This window comes from Cupressus sempervirens, chromosome 7 (assembly GCF_028749045.1).
Source record: "Cupressus sempervirens isolate cs-2001-9-10 chromosome 7, ASM2874904v1, whole genome shotgun sequence".
NCBI lineage: Eukaryota > Viridiplantae > Streptophyta > Pinopsida > Cupressales > Cupressaceae > Cupressus > Cupressus sempervirens.
The window spans coordinates 705,933,994-705,961,983 of record NC_143124.1 but is presented as its reverse complement, the minus strand read 5'-3'; the positions used below and the strand labels follow the sequence as shown (position 1 = coordinate 705,961,983).

Genomic DNA, 27,990 nt, shown 5'->3' with positions numbered 1-27,990 from the left:
TGACGGGTGGACAGATGGAAGAAGTAGAACCATTATTAACTTCTTGATTGCTTGCAAAGATGATGTAGTGTTTCGGAAATCTGTCGATGCCTCCAACAAAGTGAAAAATGCAGCCACATTGGCTTTAATGTTGGAGAATGTTGTCATGGAGGTGGGAATAGAGAATGTGGTGCAAATAATCACAGACAATGCAACAGCATATGTGGCAGCAGGTAGATTTAATTTTTTATATTTGAATCAATATGAATCATGAATGTAATGCTATGGTATTATTCAATTTAGATTTGATGTAATTTGTAAATACTAAATATGGAAAGTTTGTTACTGATTATTGATTTTTTGCTAATCTTTTAGGTAGAATCCTCCAAGAGAGCCATCCCACACTTTTTTGGTCACCTTGTGCAACACATGTCGTTGACCTTCTTTTGGAGGACATAGGAAAACTTGATTGGGTGAGTCCAGTTGTGAAAGATGCTAGGCGAGTCACGAAATATATCTATAATCACCCATGGGTTCTCAGTTTGATGAGAAAAGCCACTAAAGGCAAAGATTTGATGAGACCTACTATGACAAGGTTTGCAACAGTCTTCTTGACGTTGCAAAGTATTCTTGACCACGTATTGGCTTTGAAGCAAATGTTTGTGTGTGCTGATTGGGTTGCTTCACCTTACTCAAAGAAGCCCGAAGGAGAGGTTGTGGCACGAATAGTCTTTGATGATAGCTTTTTTGAAAAGGCTAAGGAGATTGTGGAGGTAACTTCATTATATTTTTAGTTTATTCAAGTTTCATTATCAATTCATAACTTACTATGTTATTAACTAATTTGTATTTTTCAAATTTCAAATGTAGATGTCTCTGCCCCTGGTTCTAGTCTTGCGCACATGTGATGAGCAGCAATCCCCAATGGGAGGTCTTTATGAGGCCATGGATAGGGCAAAAGAGGCTGTTAGAAGTTACTATCACGGGGACAGTCTCAGATTTGACCCCATTTGGGAAATAATTGATAGGAGGTGGAACAATATGCTCCACCAACCTATTCATGCAACAGGCTACTTCCTCAATCCCAAATTCAAGTGCTATGATAATTGATTGTCCTTGAAGTTCGGATTTTAATAAATCTTTATTTTACTTTACTTTTATAGGTTGTGTAGTAAGACTTGATATCATTTTCTATTTGTTTTTGGGCTCATGATTCCTACTCAGATCCTAATGGAGAGGTCATGGAAGGTCTCTCTAAATGCATTGAGAGAATGATATCAAGTGAAGAGGAGAGAGACCTTATTGTGACCGAACAACAAATCTATGTGGAATTAAGGGGTCCTTTGTTCTCTTCTATGCTAGCAAAGAGAGCAAGATCTACTCAAGCACCAGGTAAAGCGTCAAACTTTAAAACTTTTGCTAATTGATAAGTTGTGCTTCTGATTTTTTTTTTTAATGCTTTATAACTTTTTAAATTTTGTTTTGCAGATGCTTGGTGGGCAAGTTGGGGTGGCAATACCCCCAATTTAAGGAAATTTGCTCTCAGAGTCCTATCCCAACCTTGTAGCTCATCCCATTGTGAGCGCAATTGGAGCTTATTTGAGTCCATCCATACAAAGAAAAGAAACAGAATGACTCAAAAATGGCTTAATGACCTTGTTTATGTGCACTATAATCTTAAGTTGCGTATAAAAAAGGCACAGCTCTTAGAACTACCTGGTCCACTTGATCTAGATGAGATAGATCCTTATTCTGATTGGACAGCACAAGAGCCAAGTCCATTGTTTACACCAGATGAGATCGCTGATTTGGAGAGGCAGGCCATGGAGGGGGAGGCTAACACTGATTTTCAGTTCACTATGGATGACATTGAGGATGAGGACGAGGATGATGATGATTCAGGCGAGGATCAGGCATTACCATTAGGAGGAGATGCATCCTCTTCTAAGACGCCGAGCTAGTCAGTAGGGACATCGAGCGAGGGGGCACAGTCACAGAGTTCACAGTCACGCAGCTCACGCCCTATCCCAGTGCGAGGCACTTCTTCTAGGACTAGACCCCCTCACTTTCCTGCTAGTGCAACTGGAAAGAGGAAGATGTGATTGACATTGTATTGATGTATTTAGACTTTTAGCATTTACTTCTAGTTTGACAAATTGAAACTATTTAGTAATTTACTATTTTGCTTCCTACCATAAGCATTCTGCATGAGAATGCAATTTTGTACGCATTATACATTTATATATATCTAAACTTTGTTTCTTTCTTTTATATTGTCTTTAATTAACTTATTAGATGCATCTTCTCATTAAATTTTGCAAAATAAATGTATTTTTAATTAAATTTCAGCAATTTTTTAAGTTCTGGAGTTTTTTTTTTAAATCGCCGAGTTTTTCCCAATTAAACTTTTGGGGGGCTTGGCGAGTTTTTGCATTTGGCGAGTTTTCCAACTATGATTGTAACCTTAACTTGTTAACTTTATTACTGCAGTAGTGAAGATTTGTGGGTGTCGTCCCCACCCCAGTTTTACCTTCACCTTGGAGGGTTTTTGGGCAACAAATATTGTGTTATGTGTTATTACTTTCATGCATGTGATTAATTTGATTTACATGTTATAGCAAAGTTTACATTTATAGATTTGCATGCATAAGTTATTATTGGATATGGATGAATTGGTTGAAAGGTATAAATTGTTATAGATCCAGATTCACCCCCCCCCCCCTTCTCAATATATAGTCTACTCCTCCATAAATCAACAAAAAATGCGTAACCACATAGGAAAAACACACAAGCAACACATCCCCAACCTGATTTCCCTTCTCCCCGTATCGGGGAAGTTTCCAAGCTAAGGGGACATCCCCACCCCATCCCCAATTTTTTAAAAATTCCAAAGGACGTCCAAAATCTCGGGGACATCGCCCAATTTTTTTATGGGGGGGGGCGTGCACCTCCCAAAGGCAATTAAGGATGCCTTCGAAGTCCCCAAGATGGATGGGCGTTACCCACAAAGTAGGTTGCACCTTCACCTAAACACACGTTTTACTTTTATAAAACTTTCTTTTTTACATCAAGGTAGTCCCCTTCTTCCAAGTTTACCCCATTATGCTTATTAATATTTGGTAGTTAATTCCTACTCTTTAGGGTCCTCTGGTTAGTAATTGGCAACATTAAATTAAGAATCATGAAATCAAGAATGTTTCTATAGTCATGCTACATGGCGCAAAATCATATAGCGGACTATTTGCAACGTTTTGGGAAAGTATGAGAAGTGCATTACAAACCTACAACATGCATCTTTATGTCGTTTTGTGGCAATAACTTAGTGCTAGGTTGGTTGTCTTGACCTAGGCACTTTGTAGAAGATTTGGTGAAAACAGGAGGTTGCATCAAGGTGTCATCTTGCTATAACAACCCTATGTCATGATTGGAACTGTAGAGCAGTCTTGTTTGTATTATTATCAATCCACTTAAAATGAATTGCATGTGCAACTTTAGCGATGTAACAGTGTAACCCCAACTTAGATCGTTGGTGAATGTAATCTAGAGTGAGACGAGGATTGGGAGACATATACTTATCTACTATCTATAGAAGCCCTTTAATGTTAATGTCAAACCTAAAACAGTCAACTCCAACACAATTTCGGAGGCTTTTCATGTTAGTATTTTATTGGAATGTTATTTCATCTTCAAGCACCAATTCACAAATGGTAGTCTTCAAAAGCAATTGTAACACTGTGCCTATAATTTGTAAACCAATAATTTATATCAGACATAACTGGTAGTAGTGTGCATCAATTTGGATTGTGGGTTATTGTTCTTGTAGGTATTGACAATGAATTCCGAATTATGTTCTTGGGTGTATCCAATTTTGTATGTTATTATTTTAATAGTACATGCATAAATGAATTCAAAATTTATGAATGCATATTGAGTATTGAATTTGACCATTGAAATGTTGCATATTAAGGTTCTATAATGTTTAGATGGCATGCTTCATCCAAGATTTCATATGAATATAATGTACTTATGCAAATTTCCAAATATATTTTAAAATTTACCTATATATATATAGACATTCTCCTTGTCATTCCCAAACTTGGGAAAAAAAACTTGTCGGCCTCAAAACTCATTCCCCCATCCCATGTTGTCCTTGTCCTAGAAACATGTGGTAACATTGTTCACAATGGCATACAATTGTGTTTAATAACAAAATCCTATTTCTTAATCATGGGTAGAAGGAAACATATAATATAGAGTTCTAGTATGAGTAGTCACAATTCTACAAGCTTGTGCCATATGGAACAGCTAGTAGTCCACAAACAATTAGTAGACATCTAAGCACCTAGGAATTCAAAGGAATGCTAGTTATCTGTTACATCCCAATTTGTGACCTAGCTTGAAATATAGCCGTTGAGGTTCGCATGAAGTCAGTTGGCAGTTTAATTTGATATAATTTGGCGAAATGGGAGCATGTCGAAGGGGTGGAAGCATTGTCAAAAAAGAATTCAACAGGGCATCACCATCACTGGGCAAACAGGTAAAGGACCTAGCGATTTGAAATAGAATACATTTGCGGGACTCGCATGAGTTATTTAATAATTTAATTAAATTAATTGAGTTTAAATATAAAACATATCTTAAAGAATTTTAATTTATCTTTCATCATATTATTTTTAATAAATATTTAATTACGTGCATTTAAATATAAAATGATTTGGCACCATTATCATTTAATAATTTAATAGTTGTACATTATAATAATGTTCAAATTATAATAATTGTATTATTATAATCTTCGAATTTTAATCTTCCAATTCTATTTTCTTTTTATTATTCTTGCTTTTAACCAATTATTGTTTGGCATGTTTAATAGAATTTATGTTTTTAAATTCATATACACTTCTTGGGAATTCAAATAGATTCTTGTAACTACAAGAAGTCATTAAGTCGGGCTCTTCTTTTAATTGAGTTTCATACCCGAAACAATTCATTCTTCTATTCCTTTTTCATATCATTCCTTGCTAACGAAAGCTCAGAGAACAACTACGTCTAAAAGTTGATACACTTTACTGCTCTTACCTCCGTCCCACTATTCCTTCATAAACTTTGCCACAAGATAAATAACAGAATAAGGATACGATCATTCTCTTTCAGTCTTTCCAACCTTAGCTGCTGATAATACTGAAACGAGAGCTCAATAACTCGTAGTCATATTTACCTGCAATATTCTTAGCACTAGCCGTGGATCACAGTCTGAAGGCAAGAATTTGTTCAAGACTCAAGCCTTCTAAACCACTTAAGGAGTCACGTAAGACACATGTCATACTCTGCTTCACATTCTTTATTTTGTTTTCTTTGCCAAAGTCGATCTCAGATTATATATATGCTCAAAGCACACTAGTTTTTAGTTAATCTTTTTCATGCTTATAACAACCATAGCAAGAACATTGTGAAACCATTTTCATCTCACGAAATCTAACAGTTTATTTCCAATGCAAAGTATGATAGGTAGGAATAAACGTGTATACACCTTTTGTACTCTGTTATATATTTGAAAACCATGTCATATACTCAAATAAAGTGCTTGAATCCAAACACTTTAAATTTTGATATGACATTGAAATTATAAAGTTTGTTTTTTATTCTTTCTCATATATATATGTCCGAATATGTAGAGCTACTTTGAAATTATCTTTGGATCCATGATAAGAAAGTATATCAACCCAGTTTAGAATCAAATGCATCCTGAAATATATTAAACTAAGAATGAGATATTGAAACCAAAACACCAAGGAATTCACTAGGCGAAGATGCCAGTATGTGGTAAAGAAGATGTAAAGTATCATTGTGATCTTTAATCTGATAACACCTGGGAATCACCAGCTTGGAGGCCTAAATAAGGTGAGAAGGTGAAGAGAACCGGCAAAATGAGATTGACATTAGTATTCATAAAATTAATACATAAAACATTTCTATAGCTTATGCATGTTTCACTCATGAAGAATGTTGTCAATTTTGAGATCTTTAAAGAACATAATTATGTAATCACAAAGTGTGAAATGTTGGATATATGTAATAATTGATAAGAGTCGTCTGCTCTAAGGATTTCAAATATATGAGACTCACCCGACTGTGTAGCCAAGAGAAAAAGGATGACGAGGTGAAAAAAAGGGAATCTGTAATAATTGAATCCGTATCAATTATGACATTTCAATATTTATCATTTAATATGAATTATTTAATAACTCATGCAAATTCCTATTATTGTGATCTCTTGTTGCCAAGTCGTATGGTGAGTTACTTACTAGGAAGCCCAGTGGATGGCAAGATGTCCCCTGTTTGTTTCGGGTAGGGAGGGCCTTTCTCATTAGAGATCGTGAGGGGATAAGATTTGGTCCGAGGTTGGGTGGTTAAGCCACTGACAATGTTTCACCTCTCTCAAGATGTCAATCATGAGTCAAACGGAGATAAGTTATACAGTCAATTGTTTAACGGAAACAAGTAATATCACCTTTATTTATAAGGAGGTAAGATTAAATTGAGTTATTTCGTTGTTGCTATTATTTTGCACCTAGATATAAGAGATAGAATCATGGATTGCTTTTCATTTATATGAATATCGAATATAAGCATATTTCTAACCTTGAGATACTATCACAGTTAAGTAATCGGAGGAAAATGAATATGAAGCCCTAATTGATTGAGAGATGACTGGAACCCTAAATGATACAGTGGTAATCGGAAACTCTAATTGAATCTGTGGTATTGGAAGTCCTATTTGAATCAGTGGTATCAGAAGCCCTAATTGAATCTATGGTATCGGAAGCCCTAGTTGAATCCATGGTAGCGGAAGCCTTAAGTGAGATAGCGGTATCAGAAGCCCTAAATGAACCGAAGGTAAATGATGCCCTAATTGATACAGTGGTAAGTGATGCCCTAATTAAAAATATAGTGGTATTTAATTGTAATTATCATTTGATTTTAAAATAGCGGTTTGTAGATGATAATCATCATATGAAATTGTTATAGTGTATTTGTGGACTAACCCGGGTGGTTGCAGAAGTATCACTAGTTTGATTTCGATCTCAGTTTTTCGAGGTATGTGGTTATCAATTTCTGTAGTAATTTCATTTGATGGTATTTCAAGTTTTTAGTTAAGAAATTTTGTCTAACTAATTTTAACAATAAATCTTATTCACATGAACATGAATGATATAACTGTCTTCCTATGAAACGAAGTAGAAACTGTGTTTCTTTGAGTATGTTAGATGTTAATTTAGACCCGGGAAAATGGGATGTTACATAATCCTAACATTTAGCATAAATATATTACAATTCTAAGGACATTTCCTATTTTTGTTCGGGATCAAGGAGTTACAAGTTGATGTTTCCCACCAATATCATCTGTGCCAAAAACAAGACCAACGTGAGACAATGTTAAAAGAACATATGGAATGCTTACCTAGTGTAAGCCTCCAAGTAATATATACCAAATCTATAATTGCATTGAATCTATAATGGCCTCCCATAACAATTTGACTATTGATAAATGCACATGCCAATTATAATATATGGGAAGTCAGTCTTCAAGCCAAATCCATAAGCAATATATCATTCAACGTTCCACCAAAGAGTTGATGAATCAATATCTATCACTTTTCAAATTGAAGATTATTTCATCCTTCGCACTAAAAATCATGGCTCCCTCATTGAAGCATGGAAACTCCTAGGATCATAGCACAGTGTTGTGAGACACTCAAAAATCATCACTCCTATAAAGGGAGATGAGAAAATTGTAATCTTGACAACATGAAATAGAAAAAAAATATAATCCCGATTAGATGGGAATAATTTTAATCTTATTCAAGAAATACTGCTTTACATTATTATTCAAATAAATATACATAGAAGTTTCCAAAATTTTATTTCAATTCTAAATTTAGATACCAAAATCAAAACTCAAACAAGACAATTCTTCTTTACACTACACTTTTCTCTTCAAAGGATGCTAAGTGAATTCTTGATAGTGGTGCTTCAAAATGCATGACCTATATCATTTCAAATGAAAAGGTCTACCAAAGAGACAGCTATATCAAAAATAGCCAAGACCTGCAATAACTTTATTTGAGATGTTTTATTTGTTCCTAAGTTACCAAAAAAATTGCTTTCCAATTCACAACTCACTTAAGAAGATTTTAAAGTTATCCTTCTTAAGATAATGCTTTATCAAAGAACAAGATTATTGTATTCTTTATCAAGGCATCCAAAGACATGGTCTTCACATCATTAATGGTATCATCTTGCCAAATCCCATACTCCATTGGATTTAATCCATTGTGACTTCATCAACCTACTACAAGTTGCATCTATTTGTAGTTACCTTTATTCTTTACCTTTCAATTAAGATTACAAGAAGATGACATGGATATAGTATCTAAAGAATACTAATTGTCTTATTCAAATTCAATGAATTAAACACCCTACTTGAAACCAATATAACCTAAAGCTAAAAGAATATAAGAGAAGATAATAAAAAATGGCATCCAAACATAGAATTTTGTGAAATTTGTATGTCACATGAAATTCAAAAAGAGTTCAACATAACACTCACAGAGAATTTGAGCAAAACCTAGATTTAGATAAATGAAGATTTCTTATATTAGATATACCCAAAAAATTAATAAAACCATATTCCAATATCAAGGGTATTAAAAGATACATGATACGAAGAATTATGCAATAATATACATAGGCACTTGGATGCGTTATTAATAAAGATAACAATCTAATTATTAGGAGTAAACTCACATTAATCCCAGTCAAAAGGTGTCAAAGGAAGAGTTGAGTTAAATTTCACGAGGAATTTTGAAACAATGATTTAGTTAGCTCAATATGACTAAAATAATGATGGCCTAAACTAAACAAAGATGGCACCTTCTTACCACACTCATTATTAGCTACTTATATAAATGTCAATGCCGTCTTGAATAATCTTTTGTACGAAATTAACCTCCATTTCACTTCTTTCGATAAGCCATTTCCAATTGCGTTGGTCACAATTTTCTCCAAGTATTCAAGATTTTGTTGATGTTTAGGGCTTGACTTTTTAGGCATGCCTTTTTATTGAACCATGTTCCTTTCCTCCCTTATCAAAGTTGCAAACTGTTCCCTACTAAAATGTCTTTCCCTTACCTCCTTGACCTCCAACCTACGAATTTCTTGTTACATCCCAATTTTTGACCTAATTTAAAATATAGCCATTGAGGTTCACATGAAGTCAGTTGATAGTTAATTTGGTTATAATCTTGTGAAATGGTAAGATAGTTAGTCGTTATAATTTCAAAATGAAGATAACAAGTTAGTTGATCATTTGTCACGAATTCATGGAATTGAGAAGATGGTTAACCGTTGTGATTAATTATGATTAAATAATTTATTATGATAATATAATTTAGCTGCGGAGAATTTCCTTACAAGAAGCATGTCTAAGGGGTGAAAGCATTGTCAGAAAAGAATTAAGCAAGAGCATCACCATCACTAGACAAATGGGTTGAGGACCTAACGATTTGAAACAGGATACATTTGTGGGAACCGCATGCACTATTAAGGAAACAATATAATAAAAACATAAAATAAATTAAATTAAAATATAATCTATACCTTTAGAGATTGTTTATTAAATTTTATCTTATCATTATAATAAACACTTAAATACGAACACATAAATATAAAAATGAAATGGCACCAATAAATTATAATAATATAATTTAATGATGTCACCTCACCAATATACTTATGTGAACGTATATAAGAACGTATTATAATAATAAAATAAAGTTTATAGCTCTTCAACTCCTCCTTAATTCTTTTCCCTCTTTATTTCTCTTCCTTTCAAATCAAATTAATGTTTGTATTCGTATGGTCATCTTGGAATTCGAATGGGCAAGTAATCTTTTTGTAACCGACGAAAGCCAAAGAGTCTATTTTAAGACCTATTTATATCTAGAGTCGAGTGAGATAGGGGGACGTAAGTACTTCCATTTCCACGTTCTTCCTTGGTTAATGCGATTTTTCTTCATAATCGACACCTTGCTATAAGTCCATTGTATATCCGTAAGACCTTTTTCATTGTATATCAATGCTGATGTATTCTTCCATATGCATCATTCCTTGTTAAGGATGGATATATATAACTGCGGTTACGCCCTAAGGAAACCAAAGAAGTATAGATACAAAATTGTATAGCAAGATCCAAACACCCAACTTCCAAATATTTCATGTGTCAATTTCACTATAATTACAATTTGCACTTCTAATATTAAGCAACGTCAATCTATATTATGCCATATGTGCTTTGCTCACTTTGACAAATAAAATATTTTGCTCTTTGGAAACGTCTGCAACATCTTAGGAAGGGGGGATTTCAAATCAATTGCAAGGCTTCAAACAGATTTAAATATACATCAGGTCATGTGTCTTACATTCTCTGCTAAGTGTCTAAGTCTAATTGTAGTCGGCTTTTCCTTTTCTTTTTGCTGAATAGTATCTCAAAGAAGTAATGCTAATCATAGTTCGGATTACCACTGATTATATTAACATTGTTGTACAATATAAGTAAAAAGGCTGAGATTAAATGTGTATTCAAGAGCATTACTCCCTTATAACAACCCTTAGTCAAATTTACATGCAGACTGGGACAATCTTTGGTATCATGTTGTTACTTTTCCCTGTAAAACATTGAGATCCTTTCTGATTTATAACGAGTATCTTTGAGATTATCTCATTTATGAATTTCAATGATAGAAAACTCAATTGAATTGTGTGAATCAACATTAATGCATGTGTTATCATAAAACATTTTCAAAGTGTTGTAACACCGAGGAATTCACCGACAAAGAAGCCATGAAAGGTGAAGAGGTGTAAAATAAATAGAATGGTCATAATCTTTCAGGCACCTAAGATTCACCCGCAAAGAAGCCATTGAAATGGTGAAGAGGTGGAGTTAACCTGCAAGAACCCAAAATGAAATCAAATATGACATAACAATGTTTATCAATATTAATATGAATTATTTATTAGCTCATGAGTGATCCTATTATGTAATCTCTTGTTGTCAAGTTGAGGGGTATGGTTAGATACCAGATTGCTCAGCTAGATGACAAGATGGTCCCTGTCTATTCCGGGTAGGGAGGGCCTTTCTCGTTAGAGATTGTGTGGGGAAAAAGTTGAGGTCCAAGGTTGGGTGGTTAAGCCCCTGACAATGTTTCACCTCTCCATAAGTTGTCGGACATGCATCGAACAAAGATAAGCCATACATTCAATTGGTTGTCGGGAACAGGTATCTTTACTTTTATGATGTACATGCAAGATGAAGGTAAGAATAATTGAGTTATATCAACATTATAGTTATTTTTACAATTAGTTGCAAAGGATAGAATTATCTGATAAATTGATATATCAATTTCCATTTATATGAAGCACATCTCCTAATCTTGAGTTCTTGCAACAATTAAGTAATCGAAAAGAAAGGAATTGAAAGCCTAAATGATTCAGTGGTAATTGGAACCCTAAATGATACAGCGGTATCAGAAGCCTTAACTGAATCAGTGGTATCGAAAGCCCTAATTGAATCCGAGATAACTGAAAACCCTAAATGAACCCACAGCAAACGATGCCCTAATTGATACAGTGGTATGTGATGCCCTAATTTTAAATATAGTGGTATTTAATCGTAATCATCATTTGATTTTGAGATAGCGATTTTTAGATGATAGTCGTCATGTGATATTGTTATAGTGGTATTTGTGGACTAACCCGAGTGGTTGCAAAAGCATCCCTAGTTTTGATTTCGATCTCAAATTTCATGGTATGTGGTTTTTAACTTCTAAAGTATTTTCATTGATGGTGTTTTCAACTCTTCGTTAAAAAATTTTGTTTAACTGATTTAACTGTCAATTCCTTTTCATATGATTGAAATTGATTTAACTGTCTTCCTATGAAATTGAAGTGATAATTGTATAACTTTGAGTATGTTATTTGTTAATTAAGACCCAAGAAAAACTGGATGTTCCATTTCTCAACATTTTGTTTTGTTCACCTTACAAACTCCTTTACACAACTTGATCACCTTCCATTGCCCATTTTGCAGCCACAACTCTTTGAAGGGTGGTTTTCCCACCTAAGAAAACACTATCAACATTTTATAAGGTGGGTTTGATTGTCCTTATGATATCGATTTTAGTAAACTATGTTCATTAATGTAGTTAAAACTTCAACCCTTGAAACACCACAACTTCTCAAACAATGTTTTGAGGTAAGATCTTTGTTTTGATAGAGGATCTTGTTATCTCCTTTTATTTTGTTGCAATTTTTACTTTTAAAATCCTTAAATCTCAAAAATCCCTCCACAATATTCTTGAACATTTTTTTAAAATAAGAATTTGTGCTTTCACAAGAAAAAAATACTTATGATTTTTAAAAGAAACAATTTGTGCTTTTTCATCTAAATGTCCACATGATTTTTATTAAACATCTTGCACAAATTTCAATAAGAAATTGCCAAAATTCTTATCTAGGTAGCATGAACACTCTTCAGCCCTTTTGGTTCTAATAAAGAAAAGAATTTCCAACGCTAGGTTACTATTGTCCCAATGTCTCCCATTCAATAAATTGTCAAAAACTACTTAACAATACAAACATAAACTTCTAAACAAAGCAACAACCACACAAAATGGTTGAATCTCAAATAATAAAGCCATCAAATAATTAAACCATCAAATCAATCTTCCATTCCATCAAAACATTACACAAAAACCTGTACAAGTTGTTCATCTCATAGTTGCATGGAAATTCATTGTATATTGCATTCTTCTATCTTGCTCGTATCTTCATACTATTTAGCAAAAATATGATCTTCAAAAACCTCGTTATCTCCAATGTTACATCGACGCAAGGGTGCAGTGCTGCAAAGGCATGTCGGGATGAGTTTCAAGTGCGAGAAAAAAAGGGCCTCAATTTGGGGACAATGAGGGGACAACGAAAGTGCAGAGTGGGGGGAGGGGGGTTGCATAGAATATATATATGACTAAAAATGCTAATTATGAAATCATACTTCAATATGACATACCAAATATAGTTGAATATAGAAAATTGAAATGCGATTCACTAACCATAAGTTCAAACTTGAAACTTGAAACTTCATAACCATTACCAATGACCATTGAACTTAGTAAAATGCTAAAACTTTTAAACATAATGATAATGAAAAATGAAAAATATAAAACACACATAGTACCATGTAAGTCAACCATTAACTATCAATTTATCAAATGACAAAAATGAAAGATTCAAAATTCATTGTTCAAATATGAATATCAAAAATGAAATAGACCTCATGGGACGCACATCAAACTAGGGTTCCTTGCTAAAAGAAACAATAAAAAACAATTACAAAAAATGTTTGTTTGTTATTTTACTTTTTAGCCAACATGTCGAGCGCACCCAAGCACCCACCCCCGCACCCGCGTCCCCGCATACCACCCGAGTGCTTCGACCAGTGCAGCCGTGCTTTTTGCATGGTGGGAGTACTTGGGTGTGCATCGTACCTGCACCAAGGATGTAGATGCACTCAGTGCGCTAAGTTTTTGACCCAGGTTCGTGCACCCAATGCATTGGATTTTTGACCCAAGTGTGTGCACCTGAGTAACACTAGTTATCTCTTACAAGATAATAGCTCAAGGATATTTCTACAGGATATTTCTAAATAAAAGACTTTCACTTTATCATTTATGAAATTAAAAGGGAAATACACAATAGAACAATTTCAAACGCTTGAACTATTTTCCAACCCTTCAACACTAAATTTATGCAAAGTTTCTTATCTGATCTAGAAACTCAACACCTTTCCAAAAGAGAAAAAGCATTTACAATCATCGTTGTATTTCTTTCTTCCTAGCATGGATCATCTCCAACATTGAGTCACATTTGAGGAAAGTGGCAAGGATGAGTTAGGAGAGGGGCAAGGCTCTACCTAGTCTTTATCCTCATTGTTTTTTATCAAGGGGTTCTTTATCCTCTCTTTGGGGGATCTATTATTGTATATGGGTACCTCATATTGCTTGTTTTGGCAAGTCCCATTCCTCATTTTTCATTTCTCATCTCTTTTAAGTTGCACTTACGGAGGGGCAGTAGTGTAATTTTTACCTATTAATACATATACTAAGATATCAAGAATATTTAATTATTCTCAATTAGCTAGTTAATAATGGCAGGTTTACATTCAAATAAGGTACGCAAGTACCACCATTGCCTCAGAAATTGTTCATTGATAATAGTTAGATGTCACATCTATTAAGTCAAGTCCACCTCTATACCAATTATACTGATTTAAGTTTTTAACCTATATCCTAAACATGAGTGATTGCAAGTTTACTAGAGACCTCTTGGAAATGCCACTTCAATGGACAATGCATCAATGAGATCTATATATTTTGCTACTCTTTGTCATCTAAATACCGAACCTTAATAATCTAATTTAAATGTGTTTAGCTCATAGGCATTAGATTATTAAGTAAATATGTATCCTACAAGGATCCACCCACAACAATAGAAAGGATCAGTTGGCTTACGAATGCCTTTTAGCCTTGTTAATCCTAAAAACTGCAACATGAAGCCAAAAATCTGGAATGATCTATTGGCCAATCATCCACTAATATAGAAACTTATTGGTCACGAGGCAATTCAAACAAATAACAGTAGGAAAATACAAGATCAAAAGGCCAAGCCTCTACTTATTAGAAACTTGGTGATTGCAAGGCACTTCAAACATTTACAGTAGAAAAATACAACATCAAAATGCCAAGCCCCCACTTATATAGTGACTTATTGGTTGCACAAAACTTCAAATGATTACAGTAGAAAAATGCAAGATCGAACAAGTTACTAGAAATTGAAGAAATGAAAAAAATGTACAACAGATCTTCATCAACTTTATAATGGTATACAAATAATACTGTCATATTTAATTTAGATAAAAAGGGCAAACAAATTTATAGTATCACCTGAAGAGCCTGCAGAAGAGCATACCCACGAGCACTTCCTGAACTTCCAGAGTAACTACAGCATCACATTGTTATATGAGTACATAAAAAACCTCTAGAAACTTGTAGATAAATTTTTAAAAGTAAATCAAATTATCTTTCATCTCCCATGTAGCAGTTCAATTTGAATAAAAATCGCATACAAAATCAGATCCACAAGCAACTTCAAATATCACCCCCCAAGAAATACAAACATAATGCCATTTGGTTTTATAGACCATAACTCACTCTCTAGTCTTCCTTGCAAGGCCAACAAAAGATAACTCCTTCATCCAGTGTGCAACAAGTGTTTTCGGTGCCACAATCAAGGCACGTTTGATCATATTTGAGGAAAAAAGGCCCAGTAGAAATGCAGACACCTGCAACAAAAACAGCATTTATCAACGCACATTTTGAAACAAAGATAGCATACCAAACAAAATTAGCTTATTTTAGGCAGCGTGGGCTAGGCCACATATATTAGTGGGTGAGAGTGGAACTTAAGACCTCCTATATGGAGATCACCCCAATTCACCGCTAGACCACAGGTGGGATCTCAAAACAAAATTAATTTCAAAAAAACCTTTCAAATAAATAGCTTCAAAATCAAAACATAAACAATTTTGAAAAAACAAACAGATCCAATTCAAGGTTGTATTCCCAAGACAAGATTTGAAACATCAAAATAATCATTATAACAATAAATAAAACATTCTTAAGCAAATGTAGTAATCAAAAGCTCAGAAGTAAGACTTGCACCTTGCCTCATATATCAATGGAAGGGAAGAAAAATAACAAGAACGGGCACTAGACTTAACTTTGTTCTACAAAAATGCAATACTTGTGGCTAATATTCATCGCTTTGCTATATTGTCATTTATTTCATTTAATGCTTGTAGCATGAAATAATTATTTTCATTTATTTCAATTTAATAATTAAAATATAAAACTTCGTTTTAAATAATAATAATTTCTCTCAAAATTAATAATGGAATGTGTATGGTTATGGCCATTGGAGGAAAAACCTACCAAAAAGGGCATTACAGGAGAACATTACAGAGAAAAACGGACAGAAACCCTTGATTCAGCCAAACCCTAAGACACTTCAAAAGCATGTAAATAAAGAATGGCAACTATTGGTTGGAGCAACATTTACAGCAAATATAAGAGGATAAATTCTCTCATTATGAAATACATGCTAAACATTTAATCTGAAATATATAACGAACTGTTAAAACTACACGTTTTTGGTTCATGGCATGCTTATAATTAATTATGCAACTATTATTGTGAGTTAATTATGTAAAGAAAAATAAGGAATATTTAAAAAAGGAAATTACAAATGGTATCAAAGCTCTAGAACTTGCCAGCATGTGTGATTTTCATTCTATGCATTTGAGTGATGGAATAAGTGAATATGACAGGCAAAGGGCAAAATATCCAACAAGATAAGATTCTGCAAATAATTTTGAAGAATATTGGTGTATTTTATGATCAGCACATCACTGATACTGTTTTAGACTTTAGTTGCCTTCAGGTTGATATAATGATAGAGATGTTGGGTCAGAAGCTCCGCATGATGTAAAATAATGTGAATGTTTCCATAAATCAAAGCAGCGGTGCAAGCACTTCAATAACTAAGAACAATAACACAGAGAACTTATTGGATTTGTCGATAAACCTATACATCACACTTTCATTTGTAAAGAGGTTCCTGTGAATTCAATATAAGTGAATGTTGATGCCAACTATGCAGATTATAAAAATCAGCCTACAGAGATTTAAAAGGCACTGTCTTCTACAAAATTCATGAATATTAAGAGAACCAGTAACACAATCCTTGGCAATTGGAAATGGACAAAAAAGAAATTAGACTTTGGCATGAAAACTTGTACCCTAGTAGTTCATTTGAGAGACAACATAACGAGGAAGCTCAGATTTTAGAATCTGAGCAGAAATTAAATGTTAGTCATGATAAATGTAGTGAAGGAAAAACCATTACAAAAAATTCAATACTAATGCATGAAGTATGCATCTACAACTATATTGGTACAAAAGAAACTGAAGAGAACCAAACTGAAAAATAAGAAGAAGCATTACTAAGACACAAATAAAACTTTGAAAGATGTTAAATTAAGAACCAAAAGACTATAAAAGCAATAATCAGAAAAACAAGATCAAATCAACACAAGATATTTGTCCTGCAAAAACTGTCCAGCCTGACGGGAAAATCCCAGCCACACTCAAAATTATTCCTCTAATGAAAAATCATGAGATTCAATACAGAACTTCACAAGCTTATAAGGAAGAATGACTTTATCAACAAATTGTTATTACATAACAATCACTTGTAGTATGTCCTTATAGGGTTAAACATTGACAGCATATATGCTTTTCCTTTTGAAGCACAGAGCACACCGACAAAACTGATCATACAATAGTAACACCGAGAATGTGATATCATTGACCAATATTTTTCAGACTATCTCAGACCCGCACATCAAATGGAATCACAATAATGAAGAAGATACATCAATTGCTTGGCATCACAATGTCCTGCCAAATCGCTTCAGCTATTATACGCAATCTCTCACATTTGTTAAACACAACCCAATGCTACCTTAAGAGTTGACGGCAGTTACACTTGTCATTATGTAATACACCAACCACAAGAACCATCCAATCCCTATGTAACCAACAATGCTTAAATTTCCACCGTAAATAGAAAGGATGGTGGTGATAAAGAATAGGAACCAGTCCTCCAAAAACATCCGAAACATTTATATCGAGACCTATACATTGCAGAGAGAGCACACGATGGCATATGCATTGGCAATGGTTACACAACCTTGTCATCAACACAAATACAACAGCAACAAACACAAAGCCATTCCAACAAAACAACCGTGCAAATGTAACATATTGAACAAATTTAATGGAATCAATCACGTTGTCATGCCTCGAAGAGGCAAAATGCAAAACTCAATGCTAAGCAAACATGACTTGATCGAAACATCATCTTCAATATCATATAGTGATAAAACATTATCAAAATGATTTTCGCAAGTAAAGAGAAATAAAAGCATAGTCCAACGATGAATAGGCTCAACCCCAACACAAAAGAAATGATGACTACACGTAAGCACAAACAACACAAAATGAATGATAGCTCTTGTTGCTATGAAAACATCACACTCCCTCTTAGTAAAGGAGGTATCATTTACAGATTCTCATGTCACAGAATCTCTCAACATGACAAACAATGGCTACACGCATATGTATTAAGCAAAACTTTATCACAGATTCTCTTAACATGATAGCATTATGGATTCACTCAACATGATGTTCAACATGCCTATTCCCATGTGTGAAATAAACACAAGCTCACATCACGGAGACACTCAATGTGATGTAGTCATGGAGTCTCTCAACATGACATCCACTAGGGCTACTCCCATGAGTGGAAAGAGCAACAAGGGCTTTACCTAAAATTCCTTCATCTCAAAGAAAAATGCATTATAAGAAATTTCACCACAAATTTATTTGTCTCAAAGCAAAATGCATTACAAAGCTTTCACCCCAAATTTTTCCATCACAAAGAAAAATGAATAACAAGGGCTTTCACCTCAAATTTCTCCATCACAAAGACAAACGCATTACAACATGATATAAGAATCACTGAAGCTGAGACTTTCTCTCAGCAAGGGTGTCAATCTCGACAATACCAAGCTTATCTACAAAATAAGAAAACATCACTCTAGGAAGTGACTTGGTGAGAATGACAAGTGTTTGATCATCTGTGCAAATATGCTTGAGCTCAATTGCTTTCATTTGAACCATATCTCTCAAACAATGATATTGATCTCCGAATGCTTGGTTCTATCTTGAAACAACAACAAGCCACACAAGCTGCAACATATTCAACTTTTGTTCTACTTTAAGCCGCACATGATCATTTCTTGCTGCACTAGGAAATCATAGCTGAAACAACGAAAAGTGTTCTTCCAATCAAGCGCACACCATGATCTTTCTCTAAAAGTGCCACGAGGGTTGCATATTTTTTCAGCCTCTTGCATACATCTATGGCCCACAAAGGTCTCTACTTGTCAAATGAAACATTACTAGGTTCAACTGTGGAATCTACAGATCAATAGGATCTTCTAAATCAAGAGTCTCCCTCTAAATCTCAAAAGATGAATCAGCAGCAGCAATATCCATATCTTGAGAAGTCTCTTGATTTTTACTATCAATTTCCATAGTAATCCCTCAATTTTTTAAAAGCTACATCTTCTTCAAATTAAACGTCTGTTGATTTCAATCTGGTTTTGTCATGGAATGTAGACCTTGTAAGCTTTTGAAGACTCACTATAACCAATAAAAATTCTCTTCTTGCCTAAAGGTTCTAACTTAGACGTTTTATCTTTCGGTAAATGAATGTAAATTGGACATCCAAAAAATTTGATATGACTGACTTCTTGATTGATACCTGTGAATGCTTCTTCAGAAGTCATATTGTCTAAAATTTGTTGAGGACTATGATTCTAAACATACATGACAGTCTGGCAAGCTTCTTCCCAAGAAAGGTTAGCACACCTTGATCATGGATCATTGCTTCACTGCCTCAACAATAGATCTATTCTTTCTTTCTACAACTCCATTTTGTTGTAAATTATAAGGGACACAAAACTCCTTAATCCGAGCTAAATTACAAAAAATTTCAAAGATGCTAATAGTATATTGACCCCCATTGTCAGACCTTAAAAGGTTGATCCTCTTATCAAGCAAATTCTCAACAAGAGCTTTGAACTCTTTAAATAGACTTCACCAATATCTTTAGTTTTCAGAAAATAAATCCAGGTCATACATGAGAAATTATCAATAAAAGTCACATAGTACCAAAAACCACTTAATGAATCAGCTCTAAATTTTCTTTAGCTCTACTTTCAGTATTGTGAAAAAGACTTTTAATGCTCTTACCTAGAGCACAACCTTTGCAGATACCATCATTTTCTTGATTGATTTTTGGAAGAACAATGACCATCTTCTCCATAGAGGAAAGAGTTCTTAAAATTTAGATGAGTGAATCTTTTATGTCACAGCTCACCAGTACTCATGGAGTCATGCACTAAGGCTTGAATAGAGCAAAAAGTCTAGATATACTTTCATGATGAACACCAATTTTACAAGTTGTCTTAATGCAAGTACTATTCTTCCAAGCAAGAACTTTGCCTCCAGCAAATGCAACTTGGTATTCTTTATCTTCCAATGCTCAAATAGAAATCAAATTTCTCTTGATTCCAAGAACGAACATTGCATCACTCAGATGAAGAGGAATTCCTAAATCTAAATGAAAGGGTGTAGCTCCAGCACCTTTCACAAAACAACAAGCATCATTACCAATAATAACTTGTAAATGGGTATTCTATTCAATTAGAAAAATGCTCTCACTATCCTATAATATGGTGAGAAGCTCCATTGTCAATCCGCATAGATGCCAAACGTCAAGTCCCAAGGGAGAGTAGGTTATGTACATCCAGTATCGTAGTACCACTGTCACATAAAGTGCCCCTATTGGGCAATCTTGCATAATATTAACTTTAAACCACCCTACAAGGTGCCAGGATTGTTGACCTTATAATGGACCTGCTTAAATTTTAAGCTCTCCCTTAAGACCTTTGTTACTTTCTTGGTTTCAAAATTTAAACAAAATATTTAGCTGAAAAACATATGGAGCCGGGAATCTAAATTCCTATTCATCAATGCCAGTTGAAAGTACCTTTAAAAAATGACGTAGTTTTGTTTAATGCATGCAATACCATAACAAAGTTTCAACATAAGGATGGAACTCCTCAAAGATTGAAAGAAAACTCACAGTTCAACAAAACAGGACAACAGCATCAAAACAAATCTAATGACCATAGTTTGCAAATTCTGCGAGCACTCCCCAAGTCAGCAAGTACTTTCTATTTTTTTTGCTGTGCAAGTACTTTCTTTTTTTTTTTGCTGTGTGAGTAGTCACAAGTTTAACTATCCCGTTTTAATAGACACAAAAAAAACATGGGTCATAATGTCAAGGCAGGTAAAATGCTGGTTAAAAATGTGTTTTCACGTGCTGTTTTTTCTATAAAACATTGCATTTTCTCTTTCACATCGTCAATTTTTACTTTAATATATTTTATAATTGATTTTTACAAAAAAATATGTTTCCGTAAGAGATTTTAATTTTTAGTTCTTTCTCAGTTGCTGAGTTTTGTCCGAGTTGAAAATTTTTGGCTTGCAGAGTACTCTCCGAGTCTGAGTCTGCAAAATATGCTAATGACAACTACCTTCAGAAAAACAATAGAAGTTGGAAGAAGTCAAAGTGTTGAACAAGAAGCTTTGAATTTCACTTCCCCCTTCTAAACAAGTTAAGGGCCCGTTTGGTGAGCGGAATAGGAATACGTATTCTGGAATACGTATTCCAAAAATTGTGAATTCCTTGTTTGGATGCACCAAAATGGGATTGGAATACGAAGCAAAAATGGCATACGTATTCCATTTTTTGGCCCAAAAATGGAGTTTTCCAATTCCACCAAAATAGGTGGTATTGGAATACGTATTCCTATTCCATTTTTTTTTATTTTAGAAAACATAAATTTTCGGGTCCGTGAATTCCCATCAAATATTTGCTGAACCAAACAGAGAACAGGAATACGTTCTATTCCAGAATACGTATTCCTATTCCGCTCACCAAACGGGCCCTAAAGGGTTGAGTGAAAAAAAAGATGGGTAAAAATTAAGAAAGAGGGGGAAATCATGAAACAGGAGAGAAATTTTATTGTTATATTAATCTTGCTAATGGTATAATTCTCAAACAATGCAACACAAAAAATCAATTTCTAAAGAGCGCAACAGTTATAATTGCAATCAGTATTACAAAATATTTACAAGCACTAAACATTTGAAATTAAGTACAAACAATTAACAAAGTTCAACATTTTTTTAATTCCTAGTTATGAATACAAGTTACCATTCTCCTGGAGCAAAGCAATCGTTACAGCTATTTGAAATAGAAAAGAGATAATCACAGCAGAGAGCACTTAGAAGTCAAGAAAGTATCCTAAATGTATAATGACTAAAAAATGTTACAATGCCAGTAAATTCAAAGCAAATTACTTTGCATATGCATTTCATTCTTTTGACAGTTGAAGAAGACAATAGACCTTGAAGTGCATATGAAAATTATATTCACATATGTAATTAAACAAACTAGGAAACTGCAATGCAAGTGAAGACAAAGAATACCTGCATTGTTTTTCCCAAACCCATGTCGTCACCTAGAATGCCTCCTCTGCATTTACAGTGAAGATTCCAAAACCATTTAATTCCTTCACGTTGATGTGCATACAGGTGTTTTGAAATTTTCCCAGGAAGTGAGTAAGTTTTATTATCATCAGTTAATACAATAGCATCTTCAGCAGCTGCTGAAGCAGCATCTTCCTCGTCACTAGCATTTATTTCATATGCATCCTTCTCATCATTGCCCTTTGCAGAATATGCACAATCGTTTGCTCTGCCCTTCAGAGACTTAACAGATTCTATTAAATCATTCTCATTCTCAGAACATGCAGAATCAAGCTCCGAAGCAGAAGAAGACACTTCAACTGCTGTACAAACTTGAGAAGTGTTTTTATCTTGTTCAACTCCCTTTGACAGTTTTACTTTGGCATTATCTGCACAAAAGATACTATGTGCATTGTCTGTTTTAAGGTTTGAAAGCTTAGGAAAATCTTCTTGATCCCCAAGACTAGAACCAGCAAAGAATGAAGTATCTCTAGTTGACTCAGCATAATTCTCTTCACCATCATCACCCTTATAAGACAATGAAGACAATGCCGATTGTGCACTCTCAAAATCTGGAGCATCGGAACTGTGAATGGGGCTTTTGGCTTCATCCTTTGCGTCCTTGCCACTAAATGCAGATTCCACATCCTGCCACCCCTTTGACTCATTTTTTCCATCGTCAACCTCATATTCATCATCACCATTCCACTCATCAACTGAGCTATCACTGAGAGGATTCAATGTATCACTAGTACTGGCCCTACATTCTACATTAAACTTTGCCTTAACAATGTCTTCTGTAGTGAAGGACACACAATTCTTGATGTTCAGAGAATGAAGCTTTGAACTTATTTCATTCACACTGATCTTGCTATCTTCTTTGCTCTTGGAAGATACAATGTTGGGCATTTGATAACTGTATAATCCTTTGTTTTCCTCATTGCATGCTTTAACATAATTCTCACAATTACCTTCATCTGCTGCGGACCCATCAGACAGTAGACTATGGGAGCTTGAATCAACAGCATTAGCAGAAACCTTACACAGCCTCCGTCTTCCAGAAATTTTGACTTTGTCCAAGCCCTTCTCTGCCCATTCAAATTATTCCAAAACACAGTTAGCATACAGATACTAGTGGGAAGCAACTCTTTCATAAATTCATCTCCAACCATTTACATAGCAAATTCAAACAGAAAAAACCCGACAAGTTGCCTATCATTTTTCATCAGTCTAAGGTACATGTCATGGCACAGAAATAAAAATTGGGCACGTAAACCAAAAAAATATAAAACTGGGAAAAAGTAAGATTGCAATAACAATCATTATAAACTCGCCTTTGGCTTCCACGGGCTAAGCTTAGTCAGGTGCTCTTACTTGCATGAAATCTTAAACCTAAAAAACAAAATGCACCTTCAAATTTTACAGTGAATTAAACATTACAAATAGAATGTTATCTCAAAGAATTTTAAATGGTCTTCGCAAGTGAATTTTAACAAAATGCAAACGTGTGTTTACTTCCACCCAGAAACTGCTAAACCGTCTAGCAACAAGAAATGGAACCTTCACTACAGGAAACCAAGGGGGTTATTCTCAGGCTACAGGAAGAGGGAGCTGGGGCTTCATTCTTTACGACGCCGCCGAACATACTTGGATTAACGCAACGTTTTGATAAAGCTGAATCTTTTACGAAAAATGGGAAAGTCTCAACATTGTGTTCTTGAAATATCTCAGCAGCAACAAGTGTAAACTACCCCTAAACCCGTACATGGAAACATGACTGCGGCTAGCTAATCCTAGTATTATGGGCAAAAATATCAATTCTCTTATTTCAGACACCATAACTCCACTCAGTTCTACACGGTTAGAGCATCGGATATGTTTTCTCTAGTTCTTATTTAATTTAAGCCCAATCGGTGCAAAATTGTTTGCGTTGCCTGAGACTTAAAGTGACTTGCAGCTAATGACTGTGAAAATCAAATTTGAAAACAAAAATGCGTTTATTTGCAAGGTTCATTCCAAGGAGTATAGTGAACTACGAACCCTGATTCTTCGGCAAGGTTTCTGTTGTTTCGCATTTGTCTGGAACGGATTTAGAATCGGAATTGAATTGAATTGGGCGAAGTTTTTGCCTTTCCGCTCGTAGGCGAGCCAACGTCTGAAGTGCTTGGGCATTCTTCTGATTGAGGCTTTGGGGTTGCCGCCTGTTCTCTCTTTCTTCGCCATCTTCAATTTTCCTCCCATTCGTCATTGTCTGCGTGCTCTGGCTCTCCTTGGGTTACACTAAGATAACAAATTTCCGATATCCGCTGATTTAAATAGATTGACAAAAAAACCAAGAATGTGCTTTACTTCCTTTTCAATCCTCTGGGTTTTTTTTCATAGTTTCCCTAGATTCTGTTGCAGATTTTGAAATTTCAACTCCCGCTTTGTCGTCCTCAGGTACCAAACTTGCCCTAAGAGATGATCCACAGACGTACGATCTTCTTATTCTATCTTTTTTTTAAAACATGGAGGATATCGTGTCATGACGAATTTTGGTCATGCTTAATCATATAATCTTTTTTTTTGTGATGTTTAGGTTTCAAAAGTGAGATAACGGTAGATGGTAAAAAATGATTTGGACACACATTCATCATTAACGTGCACTAACATTTCATCATTTCTTATCTCGTAACTTCATCATTTTGGCCAACTTGATTATCAATCAAACTCATTTTAAACATTTCAAAAAGAAAAAGACCGTTTTGAACATTTCAAAATAATGCATATATTCAAAATCATTTTATATCAACCCTAAATGTTTCAAAATCAAGTCAAGGCCCTTCTAATGTCACCAAAATCATTCTCGATCAAACCTAAATGAATTCAAAACATGTCAAGATTATTCTAATCCATTCAAAGCAATCCCAAAAACTTGTCAAAACCAACTTTGAGTAGTTTTAAAAAATCTTGGGCATTATTGAGTCCTTTGGTACATGGTCAAACTATATCAAACCCTAATTGAACCTCATCAAAACTTAATCTGACATCTACAAATCGATCATCAAGCATTGTCAAGTCTTTTAGTATCTAATCAAACATTGTCAACTCAATTCATCATCAATCTTTATCAAATCAATCATCAACATTAACAAGTCCCTTAGTGTTTGATCAAGTCTATCCAACCTTATCCAAATCAATTTAATAATATTGACAAAGTTCGTCAATAATATTCCAAACTAACTTTATTAATCAAGTATGATCAATTTTATGGCATTGACAGAGTCTATGAATGTCATACACCACCAATCCTTGTCCAATTTACCTAAAATATCATAAATCTTTATCAATCAATTCGACATCGTTATCCAATCAATCAATCATGATTATTTTCAAAATCGTCGCAATCAATTTGAATTCTCGTCAAGATCACCAAACTTGGGTTATTCTTGCATTAAATTAATCAACTTGGCTAATCATCAACTAATTTATCCCTTGAGAATAAATAACCCAAGTAGTTTATTCATATCCCCTTAACATTTAATAACATTAATTCCCCATCTTTCTTAACTCTCTCAATTTATTAATTCCAAATTCATGAATTATCTATTTTTCATGAATTTGGGGATTTTTTAAATTCCTAATTCCTAATTTCTAATTTCATTTTTGGAGGGATTTATGAGTTTTTAAATTCAAAAGACCTAACTCTGTCATCCCTCCCCTAATTGTGTTTTTTAATCTCCCAAAATTGTGCTTGATAAATCCCTACTGATTTGCCTCCAACCTTCTTCCACCATTTTTCCTCGATTTGTGCTTCCTTATTGCCTAATAATTTGTCTCTACCTTCCCTTTCATCTATTTCCCTAATTTGTGCCTTGATTGTCCATTCCAAATTATGCTTCCATTTGTCATCATTATGACAATCAGTTCTATTTGCACATTCATTTCCAATTTGTGCATTTGGCTCTCAATTTTCAAACCCTGCAAAGTGAGCCTTTTGTGCACTTATTTGGCTAACCACATTCCTAGTACTCTCATGCTATCATTTTTTTTGTCATCACTAAGAGAAACATCACATCTTTTTCAATTAAGAAAACAGGAGAACATACGAGCATCAATTGAAGGGGATTTTATTTGTTTGAAATCTTTAATGTTCAAGTTGGTTTTGTGATATGATTAGCTAGGTTGCATGTGGTTTTGACATTTATGGTTGTCACTTGCATGCTTAATATGACTTTTCCTGGTCCTACAATAAGATCATCTACATTAGGCATGTTTAGTTATATTGTGTTTTGTGCATTCAAATGTGCTACCTTATTTATGATTATCTTTTGGTTTGGATATTCTTTACATTTAATGCAAGTATGTTTATTTGGGTGTCACCTTTGAGCATGGAGATCCACATGCTTTAAGAGTTATGTGGAAGATGTCTCTTATCTCATTATTCTCTAATTCTTGTCTACATATTATGTTTTATAGATGAATTTGCTTGGTGTGCATACCATTGGATCTATCTTAGGAGAACATGTTAAATTAAATAATTGGGTCCTCTCTTTGTCCTTGAATGGACCACTTTATGTATCTTGTGTTTGGATGCTATATTTTAAATACAATAATGTTTATCTATGTTGAGGTTAACCTACAATAATTTTTTCAATGATGTATCTTATATTTAAATTAACACATTTAAGGATAGTTGTGTTTGGAAGAAAAAATATCTTGAAAAGCACAATATGTAAACAAAAGTACAAAAATAAGAGAACTCAATGAGAAATATTCTATTCTTGAAAGAAACATGGTTAGGTTCCATGTGTCACTGATGTATTGCACAACTGAAACTCGATATTTTTGTATCATGTTTGAAGATAGCAAGTTTCAATTGTGCAAGTCATGTTTATATTTCTCTAAAGGTAGTGAAACTTAGTGGGGAGTACTTAAAAATAATCTCTATGAAGTGAACCTAAATATTTTTTATTGGAGATTTATACATATATTGGGAGATAACTCTCACATTGTTTTTTCATAATTTTCCATTTTCCATTTAAATAATATTGAACAAACACCAAATGTTAAGATGGGTAGAGGAAATAAATTAACATAAACCAAAATCTCACTTAATTGGTCAATAAACTTGAATAGACACCTCATAATACATTAAAAAAATAAAGAACTAAATTAACACGACAATAATATTTTATAGGTACAAATATTTAAATTATGCAACTCTAGCTCTGCTCTGCATGTGAAAATGACAAATTCGAATATGAAATCTGCGAGAAATTCAGGTAAAAAATGGAGGCATCAAAACAGAAAGAAGCATCCCATAGACCTCCATAGGAGAGGTGGCTCCATAGATTACCGCAGCGAAATCCATAACAAGTTTAGGAAAGCGGATGCTAGATTTGAGGTTCTAACGGCTAATAGGTTTTCGGCCCTGGAAGAACCTTCAGAAGGAAATCAACGCCAATTTTGGGTAGGAGGGTTGCAAGGTAAGATGAACATTGCAGAAACCTCCTCTGATTCCTCAAGCAGATTTGAATCCCTTGCTCATCTCCCATTCTTCACCATTGAACAATTAGATGACCAAATTCGAGTTTTCAACCTGACTAGATATGTGCAGTCCAAGCCTATA

The 27,990-nt window shown here is 34.2% G+C and overlaps 2 protein-coding genes across 2 annotated transcripts in view; one reads left to right on the top strand and one right to left on the bottom strand.

The window, feature by feature from the left end:
• Window positions 1-24,848, bottom strand: part of CHR24 (chromatin remodeling 24) — an 83,541-nt gene extending 58,693 nt beyond the window's left edge. Inside the window, exons 1-4 of the mRNA XM_089792588.1 lie at window positions 24,420-24,848; window positions 22,341-23,467; window positions 15,306-15,436; window positions 15,039-15,093 (exon numbers count right to left, since the gene is read on the bottom strand). Of these exons, the coding sequence (XP_089648714.1) occupies window positions 15,039-15,093; window positions 15,306-15,436; window positions 22,341-23,467; window positions 24,420-24,627 (1,521 nt within the window). The 5' untranslated portion in view covers window positions 24,628-24,848. The remainder of the gene's footprint in view (window positions 1-15,038; window positions 15,094-15,305; window positions 15,437-22,340; window positions 23,468-24,419) is intronic.
• LOC149549173 (uncharacterized) lies at window positions 1,199-13,661 on the top strand. The gene is made up of 3 exons (XM_089793670.1): window positions 1,199-1,371; window positions 1,468-1,698; window positions 13,462-13,661. The coding sequence occupies exons 1-3, from the start codon at window positions 1,221-1,223 to the stop codon at window positions 13,659-13,661; spliced, it is 582 nt and encodes a 193-aa protein (XP_089649796.1). The 5' UTR covers window positions 1,199-1,220.
• Window positions 24,849-27,990: the final 3,142 nt, after the last annotated feature.

What these genes read in the sequence shown, in the direction of transcription:
- LOC149549173 (XM_089793670.1), top strand. Translation starts at nt 1,221, where the DNA reads ATGGAAGGTCTCTCTAAATGCATTGAGAGAATGATATCAAGTGAAGAG. An exon ending in AAGATCTACTCAAGCACCAG is followed by an intron (nt 1,372 to 1,467) that starts GTAAAGCGTCAA and finishes TTTGTTTTGCAG; the next exon opens with ATGCTTGGTGGGCAAGTTGG. An exon ending in ACAGCTCTTAGAACTACCTG is followed by an intron (nt 1,699 to 13,461) that starts GTCCACTTGATC and finishes TTTACTTTTTAG; the next exon opens with CCAACATGTCGAGCGCACCC.